At 44.7% G+C, this 22,468-nt stretch overlaps 1 protein-coding gene across 1 annotated transcript; it reads left to right on the top strand.

The window, feature by feature from the left end:
• Positions 1-251: 251 nt before the first annotated feature.
• On the top strand, positions 252-20,830 carry HHIPL1 (HHIP like 1; the record flags this gene model as incomplete). The annotated part of the gene is made up of 9 exons (XM_080346248.1): positions 252-542; positions 5,286-5,932; positions 8,134-8,277; positions 8,832-9,160; positions 11,512-11,638; positions 12,507-12,652; positions 15,639-15,720; positions 17,557-17,639; positions 20,226-20,830. The coding sequence occupies exons 1-9, from the start codon at positions 267-269 to the stop codon at positions 20,828-20,830; spliced, it is 2,439 nt and encodes an 812-aa protein (XP_080202374.1). The 5' UTR covers positions 252-266.
• Positions 20,831-22,468: the final 1,638 nt, after the last annotated feature.

The raw sequence follows: 22,468 nt of genomic DNA, 5'->3' as shown, positions 1-22,468 counted from the left end.
CACGCCAGAGTCCAGAGCCCGGGGCCGCCCGACCTCGGCGGCGGAGAGACCTCGGGGCGGGCGCGTCGGGACGGGACGGGACGGGACGGGACGGGACGGGACCGCCGCTCTCCTCGTCCCATCTGCCGCGGGGGGGAGCGAGGCGGCGGGGCCGGCTGAGCCTCCGCGCAGCCGGGCCGGGCCGCAGCCCCCCCCACCCCACCGCCGGCTCGGCCCGGGGAGCAGCGCGGCGCGGTGCCACCGCGCTCCGCGCCCGCGGGGCGGCCATGCGAGGGCTGCGCGGGGCGCGGGTGGCACTGGCGCTGCTGCTGGCGGCGGCGCTGGCCCCGGGGCCGGCGCGACCGCACCCGCAGTGCCTGGACTTCAAGCCGCCGTTCCGGCCGCCGCGGGGCCTCGCCTTCTGCCGCCGCTACGCCGACTTCGGCTGCTGCGACCTGAGCCGCGACAGCGCTCTGCTCCAGCGCTTCTACCGCCTCAGCGATCGCCTCGACGGGGCCACCTACGCCGCCTGCGCCGGGCACCTGCAGGACCTGCTCTGCCAGGTGAGGCCGCACCGGCATCACGGGGGCTCTGCTGCGCGAGGGGCTCCGCTGTGCAGACACTTCAGCTGCACAGGGGGCTGCCACTGTTGCACCACACAGAGGGGCTTCAGCATGGTGCTTTGGCCATGCAGCATGCCCTGGCCCATGCATGGGTGCTACATCCCTGTCAGGGTGCTTTGACCCAGGTGTGGGTGCATCTGCCTGTGCAGGGCTGCATCAAGCCCAGGTATGGATGCTTCAGCATGGGTGCATTGGTGCGTGGGGATGCACTGATCCAGGCACAGCTACTTGGGACCTCCCTGGGATGCATGAGCCATGATGCAGACTCATCCACCCAGGAATGACTGCACCCACCTGTGCAAGGCCGCATTGGTACAAGCAGAGCCCAGGGGTGTGTGAGCTGTGGCATTAGTGCCCAGCCCAGGTAGGAGTACATGGACCCCCAGATACATGCATCAGCCATGGCATTAATGCCCAGTTCCAGGTGCATTGACCTATGTGTGGGTGCATCAGGGATTAGTGCAGCAGTTTTGACGTGCACTTCCAGGCACTGTCAGGAACAACTGTCCATCATCTGTGGACTTTTTTGCTTTTGGCAGGTGTTTGGAAGAGGAATAGGGATGTTCTGCTTTAACTTACGAGCAGCAGTGCTCCAAGATGGGTGTGTGGGCAATTACAATTTGCAGCCCCCCCCTCACCCTGCCAGGGTTAGATGCTTGGAACTGGTGAAGATACCCAGGAGGGGACCTGCCTGCACAAAACATGCCCCTTGTTACAGCCAACTCATGGATGGGATCAGGTGTTTTTTTGTACTTGGTTACAGCATCCTGAGATGCTTTTGGCATGTGCCAGGTGCTAACAGTCCTGACAGTGGGTGCAGAGTAATGCCTGAGGATGTGGCCTAGAAATCTCTGTGGTCGCCATCCTGCACAGGGGAAATTTCCACTCAGGGTTGATCCTCTTTGGCCAGATACGAAAACAAGATGATCACAGTCTGTGCAGAGCAAAGCCTGTGACCCTATCATCAGCAGTGGACTCGTGTGTATGGAAATGCCCCTGAGACAGAGCAGTGGCAGCTCTGTGCTGTGCAAGTGTAAATCTTAAATTAATTCAGACAGCGGGGTCTTGTCTGCTGTGCTCAGATGGGATCAAAGTGGCTTTGCAGAAACCCTGCTCTTAGCATTTTGCAGGGTACCTCTTGTGTTCCTGAAAGTGTGAAGAGAAAGACAAGCCTTTTCCACAACATCTTCTAGAGATTTGACTTTTATTTCATCTCACGTTGTACTGGAAGCAAAAAACTTTTGAATATCTTCCTGAAGCAAGCAGTGTCCAAAAGTCCATTTGCAGATGGGAAACCTGTTAGCAGTGCCTGCTAAACACTGCATCTGCCTCTGGAAGTGATAAGTAAGTCTTCTGTGTGCATCAGAAACCCAACCATTGAAAATTTGTTTAGAAGCAGTGAAGTTAAATGGGGGTGGGAAAAATGATTCACTGAAATGTTCTGATGAGCTACGTGCATCATCAGTCCAGCTGTGGCTACAAACCACCACCTCTGGCCATGCAAGCACAAAATGGAAGTTCAAGTATTGCAAACACTCCAGAGCACTCTGCTTCCATTAATTCAGTATATATACAATTTATACCCTAGATCTGAATTAATAAGTGGGTTTCTGTGACTTACTCAGCACACTTCTATCTCTTTCTGCTCACAATTCATGATTTCTCTCAAATGTGATCAAATTATTTTGGCAAGCGTCTCAGCTTGTATTTGTGGTAAGGATTCCAACTTCTCTTAAATTGTGATTTGCTACATGGTCCTGTTTCTGTTCCTTGTAGAAGGGCAAATGGAAGAGCAGCAACATCCTTCCCTCAATGCTGCCCGTGATCCCCCGACACCAAAACAGGTTTTTTCCCCCACCCAGAAGCAGGCTGAGAGGATGACTTTGGCAGTGGGTCATCTCTTTGCCTGCCCCACAGCCTCAACACCTGGGAATATTTTGATGGGAGGCAGCAGGTCTCAGGGATGTGTGTGGATGTTGATTATTCTATGGTGGGAAACAGGACACCAAACTAGGGGAGAGCAGATGCCTTGTTCTGCTTCTCAGAGAACAGCTTGCTTAAAGGCTCGGATTTCCAGATGGAGGTGGACAGGGAATGTCAGGGATTACGTGAGGAGTCCCGTTGCTTCCTCTGGGCTGAGAGCAGCAGTAAATAAGCCATTGTTTGATGTGGGTGTTCATCCAAATTTAGATCGCTGCAATTCCTCAGATACATAGCTGCCTCTGAATTCCTGGAACAGATAGGATGGATTTGGCTAACATGTCTTAATGTCACTTGCTTTATTTTCTGATCAGTTCTTTTCATAGTGCAAGCTTGTTCCAGCCCTACTGGAGTTACTGATGATCAGCCCATTAGTTTCCTTGGTCTTTGGACCATGTAATAGTTTAAAATGAATGAGCAGACCATGTCATTTGGAAATGTAAAATTAGATCTGTTAGTGATGCTGGGCTGTGACCGAGTGTAGAGTTTCTCAGTGTTTTGAGTCTGTGAACATGACAAGACGATGCAAAGGGTGAAAGACCACAACATTTGATTCAAAAGCAGGGAAATTCAGGATCAGGCATCAGGCTTCATCTCTTGTGAAACAGAAGTTGGAAGATATTACAACTGTATCTGCAAAATGCCCTGAACATATGCTCAGGTAGTATCTGGCTAGTGATAGATCTCTGTGCATCACTGCCAGTGTAATGCCACAGTAGATCGCCGTGTGCCACCAGGAACATGGTAAGAAGTGAAGAAGTCGTCCACAACTGCTCCTCAAACACACCCGAGGCTGGGCTGAACAGCCCATGGCAGCAAAGGAACGGGGAAACCACACCTCTGTGCTATTTGTAATTCTGATGTTGAACCCAGGACATTGCTTTAAAATGCCTGGGATATCTGCTGGCTTTGAAGAAGGCTTTCGGAGAACCAGGTACACCCCAGCACTCAAGCGGTGGTCTTCACTCTGAATGTGTAACGCCTGTAGGCAGCAACAGACTGAGCTCCCCTCCAGCCCTGCCTTCACGTTCCCTTTCTATCTCATTTTAATTTCGTTTTTAAGGCCAAATTTTCAGTCATTAACTACTGCATCGCCAAATGCCCCAGCTCTTTCTGTCCCTGGCACACCTCATGTAACCAAGCTGAGTGCTGTTACCCAATCTGCCTGTAATTTCAGTGTTTTGTGTCACACTCAATCTCCTTTTTACCACATTAATTGCTGCTCATTTGAAGGCATAATTACCTTCATTTTGCAATGAATGGCTTGACATTCCAGAAGGAAAGCTTATTGTACACTAACAATCTGTTATATGGCCTCTCAGTTCATAATGGTTTGTAATGGAAAATAAAATAAAAATTAAATATTGTGTGTGCTTATCAGCTAATTTAAATACTTCAGTATCTCAGATGTTATATCTTTTCAGCTATTGAATAGTGCTGTAATCTGCATTAAGAAATAGCTCCCTATAGATTTAGAAACAGCTCCCTATATTTTTTTTTAAGTCAGCTGGCTTTGCTTGGAAGGAGTGCCATCTAGGAATTTAAAAATGCAGAATTTATTCAAGAAGGATATTTTCTCTTCCTGCCTTTCTTGCCTCAGTTATTTAGCTGCTCTGTGAATGTAACTGAGCCTCCACTGAGTCATGTTATGTTATTTGGAGAGCACTTTTGAGATGCTTGTCGGGAAGATGTATTGCAAGTGGAAAATAGTGTGTGTTTATTACAAAGAAAAATCCTGCAAAGCAGAACTGAGTCACTTTGGTCAGTTTGTAATTTACAGACAGTTTTACTGGATTGCAGTGGCTTTTTACATAAGGAAAATGTGCCTGTCAGAGTTCTCGTATTGGAGAATACAAATGAACTGTGTAAATTCGATTCAGTCTTCAGGCAGATTTCCAAGGCTGCACCTTCCACAAAGTAGGATTGTGCTGCAGCCGCTGCCAGCGGACCTTGCCTGGATTGCGGCCATTTGGTGCTCATTCTCTGAAATCCTGTAGACTGAGCCTCCACCGCAGAACTTGGTGACCAGTGTCATGATCATGAGATTAATTTCACCACTTCCAATCAGTTATATAAAGTGTCTGTAGGCAAATACCCACCAACAAATGCAGCTTGACCCAATCAAAGCTTTTGTGTGCACTGACAGCATTCCAGGGCTGGCTCTCCTTCTCCTCCTCTTCTCTTACACTTTCTTATCTTGCTTCGTCCAACCTGTAAATCACATCTGTGTTTGAGATGCATGTCTGGATTGTTGGATGACCAGGTATGGAAGTCATAGGCTTTTGCCCTGCCGACCTGTCCTGTTCCCTCCTTCGCCTGGAGAAGCAAGATCTGAATCTTCTTAGCTAACTCATACATAAAGTCAGAGCATTGAAGACAGAAAAGTCTCTTTGTCCCCATTACAGTCTACTAGGGTGATGCAGCAAGATATGTGTCATTGCTGGTTTTCTTGTGTTAGTGCTATGGCTGGAATAAATGAATAACAGCATACAGGAGCCAGCTTTCACCAGGAATACTGAAGATCATTTCTGTGAATGCTGAGATAAACCCCCTTTCTAAGATCTATTTCTCTGTTGATATATCTTCAGAATATACTACAACATATGTTGTAATTAAGGTGAAATTTCTCCAATTAGTATTGCTGCTCAGCTGTTTCAAATGTGGTCCAAGAAATGGCTTGAAGCTTTTTCTCTGTCCCTCTAGGAATGTTCTCCATATGCGGCTCACTTGTATGATGCCGAGGATCCATCCACTCCTGTGCGGACGATACCAGGACTTTGCCAAGACTATTGCCGGCAAGTGTGGCAAAAATGCCGCTCCATTTTTCGCTATCTCTCTACAGACCAAGAGCTAATTGCACTGGAGAACAACATGGCAAAATTCTGCCGCTACCTGTCCTTGGAGGACACAGACTACTGTTTTCCACACCTGCTGGCTAATCAGAACCTTAACCAAAACCTGGGCTTAGTGACCGCCGACGCGGAGGGCTGTCTCCAGCTCTGCCTTGTAGAGGTCGCCAACGGGCTGCGCAATCCTGTTGCAATGGTCCATGCCAATGATGGTACCCACAGGTTCTTCATTGCGGAGCAGGTTGGCCTGGTGTGGACCTACCTCCCCGATCGATCCAGACTTGAAAAGCCATTTCTGAACATCAGCGAAGCTGTACTTACCTCACCTTGGGAAGGAGACGAGAGAGGTTTTCTAGGTATTGTCTTCCATCCTAAATTCAAATTTAATGGTAAAGTGTATGTCTACTATTCAGTTGAAGTTCGTTATGAAGAGAGAATCCGAATCAGTGAGTTCAGAATTTCTGCTGCTGACATGAATGCTTTGGACCATAGTTCTGAAAGGTATTGTACACACATTTCTCTAGCAAATGTATTTAAGATCTCAGAGGGCAGCTTGTGCATTTTTAAAGGCAATTAATTAATGACACTTATTTAGCTTGATGCTGTTCTTGCATTCCAGTGTGGTAGCAATTCAGTCTAAGTCCATGTCTGGCTTACTGAGACAGAGAATATGCCCATCCTCTGTGGATGAACTGCACCTAGGGATAAGGGATAAATCTTCTGACATTTCTCAGTTCTGGTATGTCAGAAGATTTAACTGAACATTAATGAAATGTTATTTATTTAAATGTATTTTGGGGTTTGGGGTTTGGTTGAGTTGGTTTTGTTGGGTTTTTTTGGTATTGTAATGATTACCCTTTAAAATAGACTTCTGCAAAGCATGAGTGAAATTCATTCCAAAGCCAAAGGTTTCCAAAATCAGTATAAACAAGCTCAGTGATACTGAAACCAGGATGTATTTGGCCCCATGTTTCTTTATCTGAATGACAGCTCAACCCTGTGATATTACAAATCTAATATCAAATTAAATAAAATGCAAACCACTGTCCTATTACTGAGTACATTTTGATTGGAAATTTCGTTTGAATCTGATTGTGCAGTTGATCCACATTAATATACACAGATAATGAGAGGTTTGTTTGTGGAGTTAGTCTATATATTTATCTCTTGCAGAACCACATAATAGAACCACTGTTTTAAGAGATCCTGGAATACTATTAATGTTAAGATTTTTGCTTTGTTACAAGGGTTATATTAGGGCTTTCCAGATACTCAGCAGTGGATGATTCTAGCTCAAAAATGCACGTATCCTAAATGATATAAATGGGAGGCTGGTTTATCAAGCAATTACAGCAATTCAGTGTAACTAGTACTGTAGATGACAGGTAATGGGAATTTAAAGGTGGTCCTCAGGGAAGCAAGTCAGGAGCTTAAACCTGCAGATGTCAGGGCCCATGAGCTGTCTTGTTTAAAAATCCTCCAGCTCTACTTTGTAACATTTTCTATGCTTATTTAGCTGATGGCTAGTACAGCAGAAAGCTTAAGAAAACAAAATTGTGGTCCCGTTGTGCTTGTGTAGGCACGGCTCCCACTGACTTCATCCCAAGAGGGAGCTTGGGCCAACACGTGCTGTGCATTGCCTTAGCAGGAAGGCCTGTGTCTGTTTGCTGGCAGATTTTTGCTCAATGTGCTTTGTTTTTTTTCATCTTCTTTGGGAGGATGAGGAGGATTCACCTTGGTGTCCACACAGGATCCTCCCTCGCTCCTGCTGCTGGCGGGCACCTTTGCCCCTGTGCACACTTCCCCTGGTTCAGAGGTGGGATGTTCAGCAGCAGGTGACAGAATAATTACGTAGCTGGGTTGTTCCTTCCCAAAATTTACATTCTGGTCACAATTCTAACAATCAGTACTTTCAGAAGGGAAAACAACTAAAAATGAGATGGTATAAGTATTATAATTTGGTTGTGCAGCTATTAAGAGGCACTGTCAGCATGAAACCTGGACTTTTTTAGAAGCTGGAGTAACTTAAACTTCAATTGTTATACCTGGCAATATCCACTGCATGTATTTGTGGCTTCACCTTTCTATAAAGTTATATTCTTAGATATTTCGCCCTTTTCAAAATGTTCGTTTGTTGGTGGGGCTGCTTTTAGCCACTCTTTACGTTCATAAAGTCCTGTGTATGTAATTATCATTTACAGATTCTTCTCTCTTTAAGAAGTCAACTATTACTTAATGTTTGAAAAGTTTTAGGTTCACTTTGAAGGCGCCTGTCAGGATTGTGCCAAATGCTGCACAGATGCACACGTGGACTGGAATCCTTTCTCTTGCAGTTTGCAATTGGATTTAAGCTGAGATGCCTTTTCCAAAAAAAAAAAAAAGAAAAAAAAAAATAACAAGGAGGGAGAAAGAATCAAAGGAAAAGTATAATTGATGAAAAGTATATTCTGTCGCGTGATTTCCTAGATTTTCCATATTACTTAATATGGTGTTTCTGTAATCTAGAGAATACTTTGGAATTATTTAAGGTTAGAAAATCAACTGTACTGAAGTAAAATTCACTGTCGTGGATATAGAGGAATTCGCATCAAAACTGATCTGTAGCTGTTTCCATGTGTCAATGGCAACACTGGAGTGATGTTGCTCTGCCCTCTCCTTAGGGCTTGTGCAGTAGGTAATGCCTCCTCCCTGGTTTTGTTTAGGATAATTCTGGAAATAGAAGAACCTGCTTCCAACCATAACGGAGGAGAGCTACTCTTCGGAGATGACGGTTATCTCTATATATTTACTGGAGATGGAGGCATGGCTGGGGATCCTTTTGGGACCTTTGGAAATGCCCAGAACAAGTGAGAGACCCTAAAACCTTGTGTGTGCCTTGTGTCATCCTTGGGTTGAGAAGAAGATAAACTGGGGGATGTAAATCGAGGGGGATTTTCTGTCTTGGGTTTACTGTTTCCTTAAGGCCCACACTGATGTTTGTGCAGACATGTAGGCATATTAGGGGAGGTTATCAAAGTATGTCTTTTTTCCCTATGAACAGCAGTAATTCTTGAGCTTTCCAGCTGTCTGCTCAGAGACCAGTTTTTGGCAAGTGGAGGGGTGTCCGTGATATGGAAGGAGCGGACTCATCCCTGTGGCAGCTCCAAGGCACCAGTGTGCATCTGTGGGGCAGCAGGTCCTGGGATGTCAGTGCCACAAAGTCAGGCTCTTCAGTGGCTTGGGACAAGTGAAATGATCTTGAAATGGTTGGTTTTTTTCAGAAATATTGAAAGACTTGTATTTTCCAAACCAGAAAGAATGAAACCCTAGCCTGCTAAAAAACCCCATCTCTGATGTTTAACCAAGGTCTAGTTTTATTTCTTTTTCTTTCCTTTTCCTTTCACTTCTTCTCCCAACACAGATCAACCCTGCTGGGCAAAGTGCTGCGGATCGATGTGAACAACAACGACCACGGGCCTCTGTATCGGATCCCTCCTGACAACCCTTTTCTCGATGACCCCATGGCTCGCCCTGAAATCTATGCGTATGGTGTGAGAAATATGTGGCGCTGCTCTTTCGATAGGGGTGAACCTCAAACCAAGGAAGGGAAAGGACGGCTGTTCTGCGGAGATGTGGGGCAGAATAAATATGAAGAAATCGACATCGTTGAGAAAGGCAAAAATTATGGCTGGAGGGCAAGGGAAGGATTCAGCTGTTACGATAAAAAACTTTGCACCAATTCTTCAATGGGTAAATAGATATTGTCTCTAAATTACTTGCCTCTCACTATGCAGTTTTCTGCACCATCATTTTTAATTCCTGCCTCCAAAGCCTGGTTGTTTGGTGGAAAACACACATTTCTGAGATGCAAATCTATGCTGTCTCAGTCTAGAAGGGAGCTGAACTGGAAATAAATATTCAAAGTCCAATTTTTACTATCTTTGAGTTAGGAAGAAAATGAAACATGCTAGCTGTTGTTTTTCTAGGCAATCTGTGTTTTTGGTCAAATTGCATGGTGGTTCTGTTGTTTGGGGTGACAATTTCATCTTTTCCACATAAAATAAGCTTTTCTGCAGAAGCAAAAAAATATTTGGAGCAGTTGTGTTTTTCTCCATAACTCACAATTAGTGTCCTTATTTAAAAGAAAAAAGAAAGAAAAGTATTGTGTAAGCTGGTCAACCCGTACGCAAACTGCCTGTTTTGCAGGTAACTAGTGTATGGTGTGTTTTTGTTTCTTTTATCTATGCCAAAAGAAAAACTTTCTTTTTTTATATATAACTTCTCAAAGCTGGATTCAGGGTATTGGCTGGCTGGCTGAATTCCAGTGTATGTGTGAAGTCAGAGTGTATTGTGTTGCAAGGTTTGATGTGGACCACATCTTGTGCTGGAGCATCTCCCCAGAGATCCAGGGGGGCAGTGGGCTGGCACTCATTTGCACTGGCTGAAATTCTGTTTTTTTCTGTGTGCTATGTGGTGGTGTTTAACTTCCTTCCTTTTATTAACTTAGTTTAACTTCCTTCCTTTTATTAACTTAACTACAAGGACAGTGGTAGTGATTAAGTGATTTTTTTTAATAAAAATTTTGAGAGCAGGGAGCAGATTTTTTGCATTCCTTTTTGCTGAAGCAGTTGTCAGAGAGCCCGTTTAATGCTCTCCTGTGTGACAGCGCCTGTGTGAGCATTCATGGCAAGCACTTTACTGAGGTCTCCAGGGATTTGGAACAATCTCTTATGCCCTTAGAGACCCTTTTGTTAGAACAGTGAAATGTCACAACCCCTTTAAAATGATAAGTGAAGCTGAAGTGTAGAAAATACCGGCTTTAGATTCAATGCCCTTGGTGCAAGTACCTTGCTGGTAGAGCTGCTGGCTATGGTACTTGAGGCATCTGCTACATGGGCAGGGAGAAAGGCTGTGAGGAAGTGGAGGGGTGGGTACCTGTAACACAAGGGCAACAGAAGACATGGAAGAAAGCATCCAGTGGATACCCTCAAAATCAGGGTATCTTCCTCTGTTTTGCCTCTGTGTTGTGTTTTAACTTACATTGTACAATTAATATGCCAGTGCCACATCTTGCGTGTGCCATACCATAAATATTTGATGGCCCTTTCAGGTTAAATTCCCCTGTCTCAGAGCAACAGAAGCTATTTGTGCTGACATCTGACATATCTTTTCATCAGTGCCTGCAGACTAGAATTACCTGTCTCTTTTTTTCCCTTTCACCACCGAAACAACGCTGCATTGGGCAGACATCTCCGGCATGGGTGCACTGACTCTAAGAGCAACCTGCAAATTAGAATCATAGAATCACAGAATAGTTTGGGTTGGAAGGGACCATCAAAGCTCATCTAGCCCAACCCCCCTGCAATGAGCAGGGACATCTTTACCCAGATCAGGTTGCTCAGAGCCCAGTCCAGCCTGGCCTTGAACATTTCTAGGGATGGGGCATCTACCACCTCCCTGGGCAACCTCGGCCAGTGTTTTACCACCCTCATTGGAAAAAAATCCATCCTCATGTCTGGCCTGAATCTCCCTTCTATTAGTTTAAAGCCTTTAACCCTTGTCCTGTCACAACACACCTGCTAGAAAGTCTGTCCCCATCTTTCTTACAGGCCCCCTTTAAGTACTGAAAGGCCATAATAAGGTCTCCCTGGAGCCTTCTCTTCTCCAGGCTGAACAACCCCAACTCTCAGCCTGTCAGTTCATAGCTAAACCAGCCAGGCTGTGTAGAAATGGGCCAGAAGTGGCACTAACAGAGCTGGTTTGTAGCAGGAAGAGAAGGGCTCAGGAGAAGGGTGAGGCGTGTGGGTGATAGAGAGCACTCAGGCTTTTCAGGGATTTGGTTTTTGTTGCAAGTGAAACGCTGGCCAGTCTCACTGAGCTGGGTTGTCCTTGGTTAGCACAGCCAGCGTGGTTCTGAAAAGGTGAAAATCATGGTTCTGAAAAGGTGAAAATCACACTATGACTCCATCAGCACTTCAGTTTATTAGAAGATGCTCGAGTGAACCTGATTGTAGTGTGCTAGTCTCAGAACTATCTAGATAAAGAGCTATTCTCCGTCATGTGCAAAACAACACAAGTCACAGGTCTTTTCCCCCCTACAGATGATGTGCTTCCAATTTACGCGTATCCACACAAAATGGGGAAATCTGTTACAGGAGGCTATGTCTATCGGGGCTGTGAGTCTCCAAACTTGAATGGCCTCTACATATTTGGTGATTTTATGAGTGGGTAAGTAAATAGTTCAGATACTTATGAAGCTGTACCCCAAGCTGAAGTCCTCCAGTGATACTACACCTGCCTGCAAGTGCTCATGCAGTCTAACAACAGAGGACATGCTACTGCTTGCTGGTTGCAAGCACTGCATGGAGCCTGACTGCTCATTACAGCAGATTCACATGGCATGTTTTATATAACCTTTATTCCATGGTGTTGTGTAGGAATGCAAGCTTTGCATTCCAGCAGCCCTCGATGCTGCTGATTCTCATTGTACCAGTACAAATAAAGGGGGAATGGTACAGTGTTCATTTAAAGTCCTGGGAGTGGTATAAAAGAACATTTGAGTGCATCCTAAAAAAAATAAAAAATAAAAAACCACTGATGCAATGCTTTGAGACAATGAAGTTATTGGAGGAAAAAAATATATTGTCCAGCAGTGACTCTGCTGCAAACCCGTGGCAAGGCAGGCATGAGACCTCCCCTGCCTTTGCTGTTGTGCATCCCCCAGCCCTCCCGCACGCAGCCCCCGCACCGCCTGCCCTGGCTGATGCGCTGTCCTGGGCACAGGAAGGATGCTGCAGAGCCACAGTGAAGCCAGGTGCTCTACATCTGTGGCAGGGCCCCGCCAAATAGTCTGATATCCTTTAAACCCTCCTCTTTTGCTTTTTCATGTGCTTGTGTTGCCTTTGAAAGACAAGGTGTTGCAGAGGCATGTAATATACTTGTTTTAATATTAACAATCCTTTGTTTTTCAGAGGAGCTGCAGTTCCTATTGCAGCTTATGTGGGTAGGAATCATTAAACATCCTTTCAGGTGTCCTCATTACTGTTCATAAATCATCTTCTTGGTTGTATTGCAGAAGTGTTCTTTTGCCTTGCAGACGCCTGATGTCTTTGAAGGAGGATCGTGCTACCGGAGAGTGGAAGTACAGTGAAATCTGCATGGGGGCAGGACAAACATGCATGTTCCCTGGGCTTATCAATAACTACTACCAGTACATCATCTCCTTTGCTGAAGATGAAGCAGGTAATCTTTTAACTTCCTGTCACACTGAGTGGCATGCTTGTGGTTTCTCTTTGGAGAAAGAGAAAGACAGGAGAAGGGGTCAGAGAGGACTCCTGCGAGGTGGCGGATGGTAGAGAGGCAGAGCACAAGTCTGTCAGTGTTTAAAGTGCCAGTGGGTGAGATTCCCTCTCAATTCTGCTCAATATCAAACCAAAGTTACAGTCCCAATTTTGAGGCAGGGGGACCTGGAGAGGCAGTTCTCTGCAGGAGTGAGGCTGAGCATGCTGCTGCCCGCACTCCCACAGTAGAGCACAGCTTAGAAAAGAAATGCTATTCTTCAGTGCCATGCCATGGGGAATACAGGCCCTGAGAGGCTGAAAAGGTGATACCTGAGTGAGAGCAAGTCTATGCTCTTGGCCAGTCAAGAAGGCTGTTGGTGTTATTGATGGATACAGGGGAGCAGATGTAATGAACAGTAATTATGAACTGGCTCACCCTGACCTGGAATATTAGTACCTCTTGAGGTGAAGCAGAATGAAAGCCCTATGTTATGTCTTGAGTGAGGCATCAGCAAAATGTTGCTTAAGTCCATATTTTATTAGTGCCAGCTGGGAATTTGCCTTACGTGGGACAGAAGGATGTAGTCTCAGTGGAGCTTTGCATAGCTGCATTTTAAGGCTGGAGACATTCTGCTTTCTAGGAGAGAGCTGCTGTGACTTGAAAAGGAGGAAATAAAGAGTCCAGAGTGAACACTGGTGGTCTCTCCGTTTGTTCGTACAAGGGTATGATTAAATGCTGAGCCCTGCGGCTGGGCAGGCAGAGTGTGCAGCCCCTGGCTGGGGACTTGGAGAGAATGAGCCCCACAGTGTTTAGCCCCATTGCTTAGTAGTCTCGTGTGCGACTCAGCAGTGCAGGAGATTGTGTTCTGTCCTGTTGTGGGAAGGTCCTGGCTCGTGGTCATAAGTGCCTGTTTCCAGGATGCCCCAGTTTTTAAACTTTTTTTCCTGCAGATTATGTCAGGCGTGGATGTAGCACAAATACAATATGCATTGTATGTCATATAAATGCAAATTTTGTAATGTAAATGCAAATATTTTAAGTATTAGCTCAAAAGTTTGACTTTGGAATGTTATCTTTTTTGGAGTTAAAATCCATTTTCTTTAATCGTTAATGTTCACGGAAGGTAGAGCTGGTTTGCAGTACTCTGGAATGAATGATATCTTACCCTAAAATCAGAATAACAGTTTAAATCAGCTTTATGCCAGTTCAGAGGGCTGCCAAGTGCAGTATCAGGCTGTTAACTGCAGCCCTTGCTCATGCACTCGTGGGGCAGCGTCTGCCTGGTCCTGCACCTCTGAGGGGGTGAAACACTACCCTGTGCTTTTCACACATACTTTGCATAAGTATAATAGAGCTGAATGGAAATCTGGGCTGGAGCCTGTTCTCAGAGGTAGTTATTTGCCTTGTATTTGCTTTATTATAATGGAAAGAAATCTGTTGATAACAGTTTAGTGAATTTTCTTTATCTGCAAGGAACAGTCCTCTCTTGCACCTTTTTGGTGTTTCAGGAGCCTGGTTTTTTACAAGTTTATCACACAGATTATTTTAACAAGCTTTTCTTCACAGAAGCGTTTGTTTTTTTGAGGTTGTTGCTCTTATGAATGTTAATCCAGCTTGTGCAGTAGATGTGTTTTTGCAGTGGGGACACCTATATTTTTGGCTCATTGCACAGCCCGCTACAAAATCAGCAACCCCATCTCCTGGCAGCTAACATGTCGGGGACACCCCAGGCACCATGCTGTGTCTGCAGGGCTCACGTGTGACAGCCCGTGTGCTTCATGGCCTGAGCATCCATATTTCTGCTCAATAATTTCCTGGGTGGAGGGATGGGATGCAAGTGCACATTGCAGCACCACAAGATGCAGTGCCAGGCGGTTCCTAACCTTGTTTGGATCAAGGCCACCTCTGATTGTGGTTATGGAGCTCACCAGAAAAAGGAATAAACCAGTCAGGAGTGGCCAGAGGCATCTGGTTTCTGCCCCAGGAGAACTTGGAGGATCTCGGCCAGGGCAGCGGGAGGGAGAGCAGGAGGAGGGAGGCTCAGCAGCCACAGCACCAGCCGCCACCAACTGCCCCCACCTTCCTTTGTCCGCTCTGAACCCTCTGCTCCTTCTCCTCTTCCACTTGGAGTACCCACAGGATCTCCAAAGAAATCTGCCTTGCTCTGTAAGCAGGTCTTTTTTGCCTCTTTTTCTTCCTTTTTTTTTTTTTTTTTTAAATATTGCAAATTTGTATTTTCTCTCCTATCATTTTAATTGCACTGCTGGCAAAAGAGAAAGGACAGTGATGGAGGGACTGCTTAACCTGACCTCCCCTGCACGACAGGAGGAAAAGGATGGAAATGCAGTTAAGAGAAAATAAGTCAAAGAAAAGGTGATGGGCATTGTTTGGCTAAAGGTCAAGCCCTGTCCATGTAACCTGACAGAGCCTTGCATGACCAGACCTGCCTTTCATGTGAGATACATCTCATGTTGTGAGTGTGCTGGAGAAAGGAAAACCAAAATCTTGTTCTCCTATAATTCACCTCAAAGGAGGGCTTCTTCCAAAAGAGCAGAAGACAGTGCAAACAATCTTGATTTCCTTTCATTTTGTTCCGACAAAGGGAATTCAGGGTCTGACAGTTCTGCATTAGTGAAGTTAAAGGACACAGACCAGACTGAGATGACAGCTGAAGTCTGGGCAGCTGAACCTGCAGTAGAAATTTGTCCAAATAATGTTTCATGACAATATGTAAAAGCTCCCACTCACTAAGAGTATTTTATGCCACTGGACTGCAATTGAACTCTCACTACAAACTCAAATACAAGCCTGCCTTGTTTTTCTCCAATAGCCAGATCTGTATGTCAGTCCCAGGTTTCTTGATGCTCTGTGAGTTAATGCCCTCGTGCTGCACATAACAGAAAGTCCATGGAGAGTTTTCATGGCTGTGTTTGTTTTTTTTCTCCAGGGGAACTTTACTTCATGTCTACCGGCGTACCAAGCGCCACAGCTCCCCATGGAGTGGTGTACAAAGTGGTGGACACCTCTAGGTATGAGATATTCGTGTTGCAAAGCCTAATTGTGATGCAGTGTGTCCAGGTGTGGATGTGGTGGATGATGTTGACTAACTAACCAGCTCTTCTCCCATGCTGGGCCCTTCTGTGGACCTTGATCAAGGAACATCTGGAGCAACCCATTGTGGGTCTGCTTTACTCCTGCAGTCATGGGACTCAGTGTTGCTTGGTGATCACCAACTTGTTATGGGGCCTGGTGGTGTTATGCAGGTTGGGAGATTTGTTCTTGAAAGCTAAAGGAGTATTTTATGGGTGGGATATCTTTCTTGGACACAGTTTCTCTAGATTCCTGCTCAGAAGGAGGCAGTTTTTCTAAAGGTAGTTTATTCTCAGCTCTTCTCCATCCCTTGTAGTCAGGTGCATCTCTCATAAGACGCCCACACCCAGGCAGCTGCAGCTGAAGCTGACCCAGCATGACCTGCAGTGCTGTCTCGGGAAACTAGAAATGAATGTCAAAAAGTAAGTTCTTTTTTGTGTTTCAAAGAGGAAAGTGGTTTGGACAAGGAAACAAGACCATTGTTACACCTTCTGGATCCCATGTGCGCGTATCTTCAGACTGGGCAAGCAGGGAATAGCTGTGTTCTATGAGAAGACTTATAGCTGTTTTTTCCATCTTCCTGTTTTTTAAGTGTTACTATTATTGGCAAAACACCAAAATACTTTCAGCCAGACATTCAGAGTGAGACTTTTGTAGCTTTTATATTTTTTTTTAAATGGATTAAATTTATAGCTTTAGCTATCTGAGCATTTTGAACCAACCCCCTCTTTTGGTTTTATGTTGGAACCAGACCCCAAAATTAAATAGCCCCCAGAGCTGCCACGTGTTTTCCTCCAACTCTGCACTGTCAGGAGCATTTTCCATTATCTAACACAGTGGAAGACTTCCCGTAAACTGGGTATTAAGAGGCTGGTATTATGCAACCCCTGCAAAAATAAAGCAGAAGTCGAAAGAACATTGTAAGTTTAAGTTTAAAAAGAATTTTCTCTAGTGTGTAGAGTACAGAAAAGACTCACAGGAAAATTCATAAAAGTAGGGAACGTCCCTGTGGCAGTAGTCCAGAGAGGAGTTCTTTGCCTTCCACAGAAATGCAAATGCAAAAAGTCCTAATTACAAAGGAGTTATATCCTCAAAATGCAAACATCAGGCATTTTTGAACCAGTTTGAAAACCTCTGAAGAAGGTTGCAGATTAGTAAGCCAGACAGTGTAGGAAAAAGTGATGATGAACTGGATGCAACTTCTCAGAAGTGAGATATTCCTCCAAATTTGTGTCAAAATAACATGTTGTTCTAAGAGGAAGCCTTCGTAGGAGACATTTAAGAGTTCTTGTTTGAAACTAATGCATTTTTAGTACTGCTTTTGTAGTAGTTCGTCTTTCATTTTGGCTTTACATATGCAGTGGGTGATTCCACATCTCTGAAGACAGCCTGAAAACTTGCGTACACATGACCTTTATGTCAGATGTTCAATATACACTGTCTAGTTTTGTGATTTTTATCTACAATCTGATTAATCTTTTTCTATAATGCTTGAACCTGCCAATGTTTTATTTCCTTAATGGATTCCGCAGTAGCAAGTGAAAACACAGCCATAGGACTCCACTGCTTTGTGAATATTTGGACTTTGATCAACAGAGATATGTGATTGTTTAATTATGTTTTCTACTGTGAGAGATTACTTGGATCATTTAAACAGACATTTATTTTTTTTTTCCAATGAGCATAACATTCATTAAAGAACAATGGGAAGCAAAGACTCACAATGCCAGGGGAAAGGAGTTAATTGTACGCTGTATGTGTCCCTTTTTTCACAGGAGAGCACCACCAGGAAAATGCCGAGTTGAGCCATCGCCAGTGAAAGTAAAAAGCAAGCGCATCCAGTTTGTGCCAAAGGAAAGTAAGTGTCACCGTTGCTGTTTATTACTGGTGCATGTTAGCTGGCAGTAAATACAAAGTCCAGGCTCGCACTATCTCCACATGTGTGGAGACCACCCAGAACTTCACTCTTCAGAGTATCCTCAAAATTAATTCTCACCAGCTGTTTTGGATCTGAACAGTTTGTTCAAATAAGGCATAAGGTATCTCCCCTTTCCCAGATGTGTTGAATCTTCTCTGCAGTTTCTGCCCCTGTACATTTTCCCTTTTCCATGCTACACCATACCTGTTTCATTACGACCACCTTGGTTTCCTCATAACTCTACTGAGGTCCTGTACTTGATGGTGCTTTTCAGTGCTAAGTGATTTCTCAATGCCTTCAGGTAGTGAGGAGCACTTCAGGAGCTGAAGGACATGATGGCTCAAGGGTTGGGAAGTGGTTCATTGAGCAAGGTGTGAACTGAGTCATTGTTAGCTCTGGGTGAGAGAATATGGGGTGAGGAAACACTCCCAAAAGAATCATCATGATCAGCCATTCAGATGAACTTTTGGTTTATCCAAACCCTCCAGGGCTTTTTGTTTGCATCATACTGAGTGAAGTATTGTACTGCTGAAGCTGGAGCAGTCAACGAGGTAGCTGAATCTGCAGCAGACCAAGTACTATTTATGTTAAATGCAAAACTCAAAATATGCTATTAGGATTGCAAAATTAGGCACTATCACCTTTCTTTTCCCCTGTGCATTTTGTTTACACATGTGAGTACCTAGGCAGTACTCTAACCACTTTGCCATGAAGTTAATATTACTGTAGGAACTCTAATGTCAGAATACTCTAATTTTTAATTACATTAATCGTTTTACACTGCATTTGAGTCACTGACAGTTCCTACAGCTTTGATTTCAGGGAGGAATGAGGGCACTCAGCACATTGCAAGATTGAATCTTTAAGGTGGAACAAGATCTAAGGCTAATTATTAACTGTTGACATGCCTGAGCACTCAGCACATCTTCAGAAACATTCTGCTTTGCAAGCTGTGCACAGTTTCCAAACACTGGTAACTTGGTTCAGGTTCAACCAGCTCTGTCTCTGTTTCTGCTTATGCATTATTCTCTATGCAAGTCCAGCGTTCATATTTTTAAACTACATGTATAACAACATATTTTGGGGTTGCTTACAAGGTAGTTTTCATCATAAAATAAAAGAAACAGTGGGAGAGATTCTGATAAGTGTCCCAAGAACTTAATTCCTGTGTAAGGGAAAACCAAGCATGAAGATTTTGATTCAGAAGAACGCAAACAGGACTTGTAGCTGTAAATATTTTGCTGTTTTGGTTAGTGTTTAGTGTGAATGTGACAGAATTGCCAAAGCATGCAGCTTGCATTAGCTGCATGAGTGCATTTGTTGGAAGTGTATTTAATAAATAGCTTGACAAAGAGTAATATATAATAACAACTTGATTCAGTGAGGTGAAAAGCACTCCCAGGTGGCCATTAGCTTTCAGGCAGCCCTACATATTATTTTATGAGTTCCAGGATTTTTAAGTGCTTTGCCAGATCAGGCTCCAGCAACTGAGGTGTGCGCAGGTAAGGCTTTCACACTTGTTTCTTGCCTTCAGAACCTCAGCTTCCAAAGAAAGGAAGTATTTTCATGCCACAAACACAATTCCTCTGCAAAGAGTGTTAGCTGGAAAAACTGGAGTGCTGTACGGGTTTGTCTTTTGGGGACAATAGATAATAAGCACAAATAAGACATATTTTTCCTTGTCTCTGTACTACAAATGATGAATGAGAATGGATAAATGTTGGATATAATTCAAAAAGTTGTGATGTCTTTGCAAATCTATGTGACACCATCGCAACTCAGTAGATTGTTATTCTGAGTAATTCTGAGTTGCTCCTTCTGGCATGCTAAAACTTATTTTTAAGCTAAAAATAGAGTGCTTGTGAATAAACAAGTCCAGTAACTCCAGGAAACTGTGACAGCAAAGAATTTTCAGCTCCTCAGAGTTCAAGGCTCTTTTATTTTTTTTGTAAGGAAGAAAAAACCCAACCCCAAATCGTTTTATGTGTTGTCCTGGCAACTCTGCTCCTTTTGCACATTCCAGTTGCCAGAGAGAATTGATTTTGAATGTTCCTGATTTCAGCTCCTTTGAATAAAGCATCTGGCCCAGTGGGGAGGCCGAGCTCCTCTGGTAACGATCCAATCATTAGTAATGAAGAGAAGAGCAGAAATAGTGCCTGTCTTTAAAATGCTTTCAGCAGGGGAGAAGGGTAGGGTGGAGAACTCCTTTTCTGACCGTGAAACTCCAGCACCCACCCTTTAGTGGCCAGGCTGAAGTTTTGCCAATAAATCGCTTGGACTTGCGTTCTCGGGGAAGGATTACTCGTTGGCACTGAGCCCCGCTGTCCTCTCTGCTAACTAAAAGCAGCAGACATTTTTCGCTGAGGAAATAATGGCTCACGGAGCATTCTTGCTTCTCAACAGCAACAACTCAGCAAATTCCAATAAATGAGTTAAGTCAAAAATCAGGACTGGTTTTATATAGTTGTATTTAAGTAGCATCCATAGAATGACAGACTCATGGTTTCCTGGGTTTTCCCCCAACAGAACTTATTGTGAAGACACCAACACCACGTCCCCGGCTGAAGGCCACAGCTGAGGTCCCAGGGGGAGGCAGGACAGACCCCAAAACCCCCCACGCACCAGCTGTGGACTGGGTGGGCCAAGACCCATCATTGCTGGGAAACCGGAGCTGGACGCCCCCCACATCAACACCCAGCAGCAGGACCCCAAGGCCCCGCAAGGGAGGAGGACGGAGGGGGCAGCGCAGGAAGAAGAAGCCCCCCAGCACGGCCCCGCCACTGCGAAACGGTGCCGTGCGGCTCATGGAGCAGCGGGGCCGCGGCCGGAGCCGGGGCCGGGTGGAGGTTTACATCGAGGGCGAGTGGGGCACGGTGTGCGACGATGGCTGGAGCTCGGCCGCCGCCGCCGTGGTTTGCCGCCAGCTGGGCTTCCCCTATGTGGTGCGAGCCAGCAAGAAGGCAGAATTTGGGGAAGGGAGCTCCCTTCGCATTCTCCTGGATGATGTCCAGTGCTCTGGGCAGGAGGAGACACTGCTGGAGTGTGCCCACGCTGAGGTTGGCACACACAACTGCTCCCATGAGGAGGATGCCGGCGTGGTGTGCAGCCGGCAGGAGGTGGCCGACTGGTGACAGAGGAGCTGGTGGGACTCGGAGCACGGCCCCTTCTTGCCCAGCCCTCTAAATCGGAGTGAGTACTGAGGAGGGGGTGCTCTGCCTTGAGGGTGCAGCATCTGTTCAAAGGGATGTTGCTGTTCTCTTTGTGTTCATCCCCATCCATCTGCCTTGGAAGCAAAAAAAAGTAAAATTAAGCAGTGACTTGAGGATGTTGTGGGCAGGGACTGCAATTGTATAGGGTTTTGTATAAGAAAAACCCAAACATCAACCATTAGAGGCTAGAAAAAAAGGTGCATCCTGTTACCACTTTCACCTTTCAAAATACAGCATTCCCCAACCATGTTTCACAGCGTTTTGCCAAAAAAAATATTCCAAAATGACCACGCTTTGCTCTTGTTTGTGGAAGCATTTATGTTGTTTGGTTTTGTTTGCCACCTGCAGCTCTGAGTGGTGGTTTCTAAGCGTACATAAATCTGTGACTCTACTTGCAGGATACAGAAGTAGAATTTTTGGTTAACTTTCCACGCACTGATTTAGAGGAAAAGGATTCCTCTGTAATGCTTTATATTCGTGTAAGCCTATTGGTTATCAGACATAACCGCATCTAAGCAATATCAGGTAAATTAGGAAATGTCATAGCATACTGCCTGGAAAATATTTCTTCAGTTTACAGTAGCCTAAGTGAAAAGAAAATCTGGCCTTTTGTACATAACAGGATCATAACAGTTCAGCTCTGAAGATACTTCGTACAAGTTTCTCCATTTTCTCAGATATTGTAAAGCCACATGTTTTTGCATTCAGTTTTTCAGAGGTGTGAATGACTAGACAAAAGGTAATGTACTGGGGTAATAATCCTGCAATATTTACCCCTTTTGAAAGGATATTAAAAAAACCCAAAACTCATTTTGTCTGAAATGTTTTTTTTTTTTCACCCAAGTGGTGATTGGAGACACATGGTCTCCTTTTCTGTGGTTTCTCTGCACTTGCTAGCATTTTGCCTAGTTAAGTTTTCCCTAATATAATCAGGATAGGTTTTAGCTTGCTGCTTAGACAAGAACATAAGAAAGACAAGATGAAACAAATGTAAAATGATGAGTGCATCCAGAAGAGTTCACAAGCAAAACCTTGTATCTAAAGCTTTTACTGTGGATGTTTATTTTAATTCCCCAATTAGGAGTTGACAGTGTTCTTCTTGGGCTAAAACATTGACACATATGGTAAATGAATGCAGTTTTGTGTTTCCTGAACTGTCTGATATACACATTAAATACTGTTTTATATTGCAGGATATCTTCACAATACAAAAGCAGATGATCAGAAAAATAGCAATGTCTCCCTAGTTCTTTTCAAGTATAAAGGAGGGAGCAAAATACTACTCTTACTTTGTTGGAAAACCTACAAATGCCATCAGTCACTATAGTGTCATTGGGCTTTTCCCACTGCAGTGAAGGTGCAAACGCATCTGTGCATCTGTCTTAAGCACAAACATTCACTTCAGGCACATCAAAACGTTCAGGGAACCGGAGAGCCCTTTGTACATTCTTCTGTTAAAAGAGTTGGTGTTTCTTGAGCTGATGGGACTGGAGGGCTGAACAAAAACATAAAATGGAGATACAATCTTTCTTCTTCCAAATTCCTCTTCTGCTTCTTCTG

This window comes from Nesoenas mayeri (genome assembly GCF_963082525.1).
Source record: "Nesoenas mayeri genome assembly, chromosome: 5".
Taxonomy (NCBI): domain Eukaryota; kingdom Metazoa; phylum Chordata; class Aves; order Columbiformes; family Columbidae; genus Nesoenas; species Nesoenas mayeri.
The sequence above is the reverse complement of the archived record's forward strand: the minus strand, read 5'-3'. Positions and strand labels throughout refer to the sequence as shown.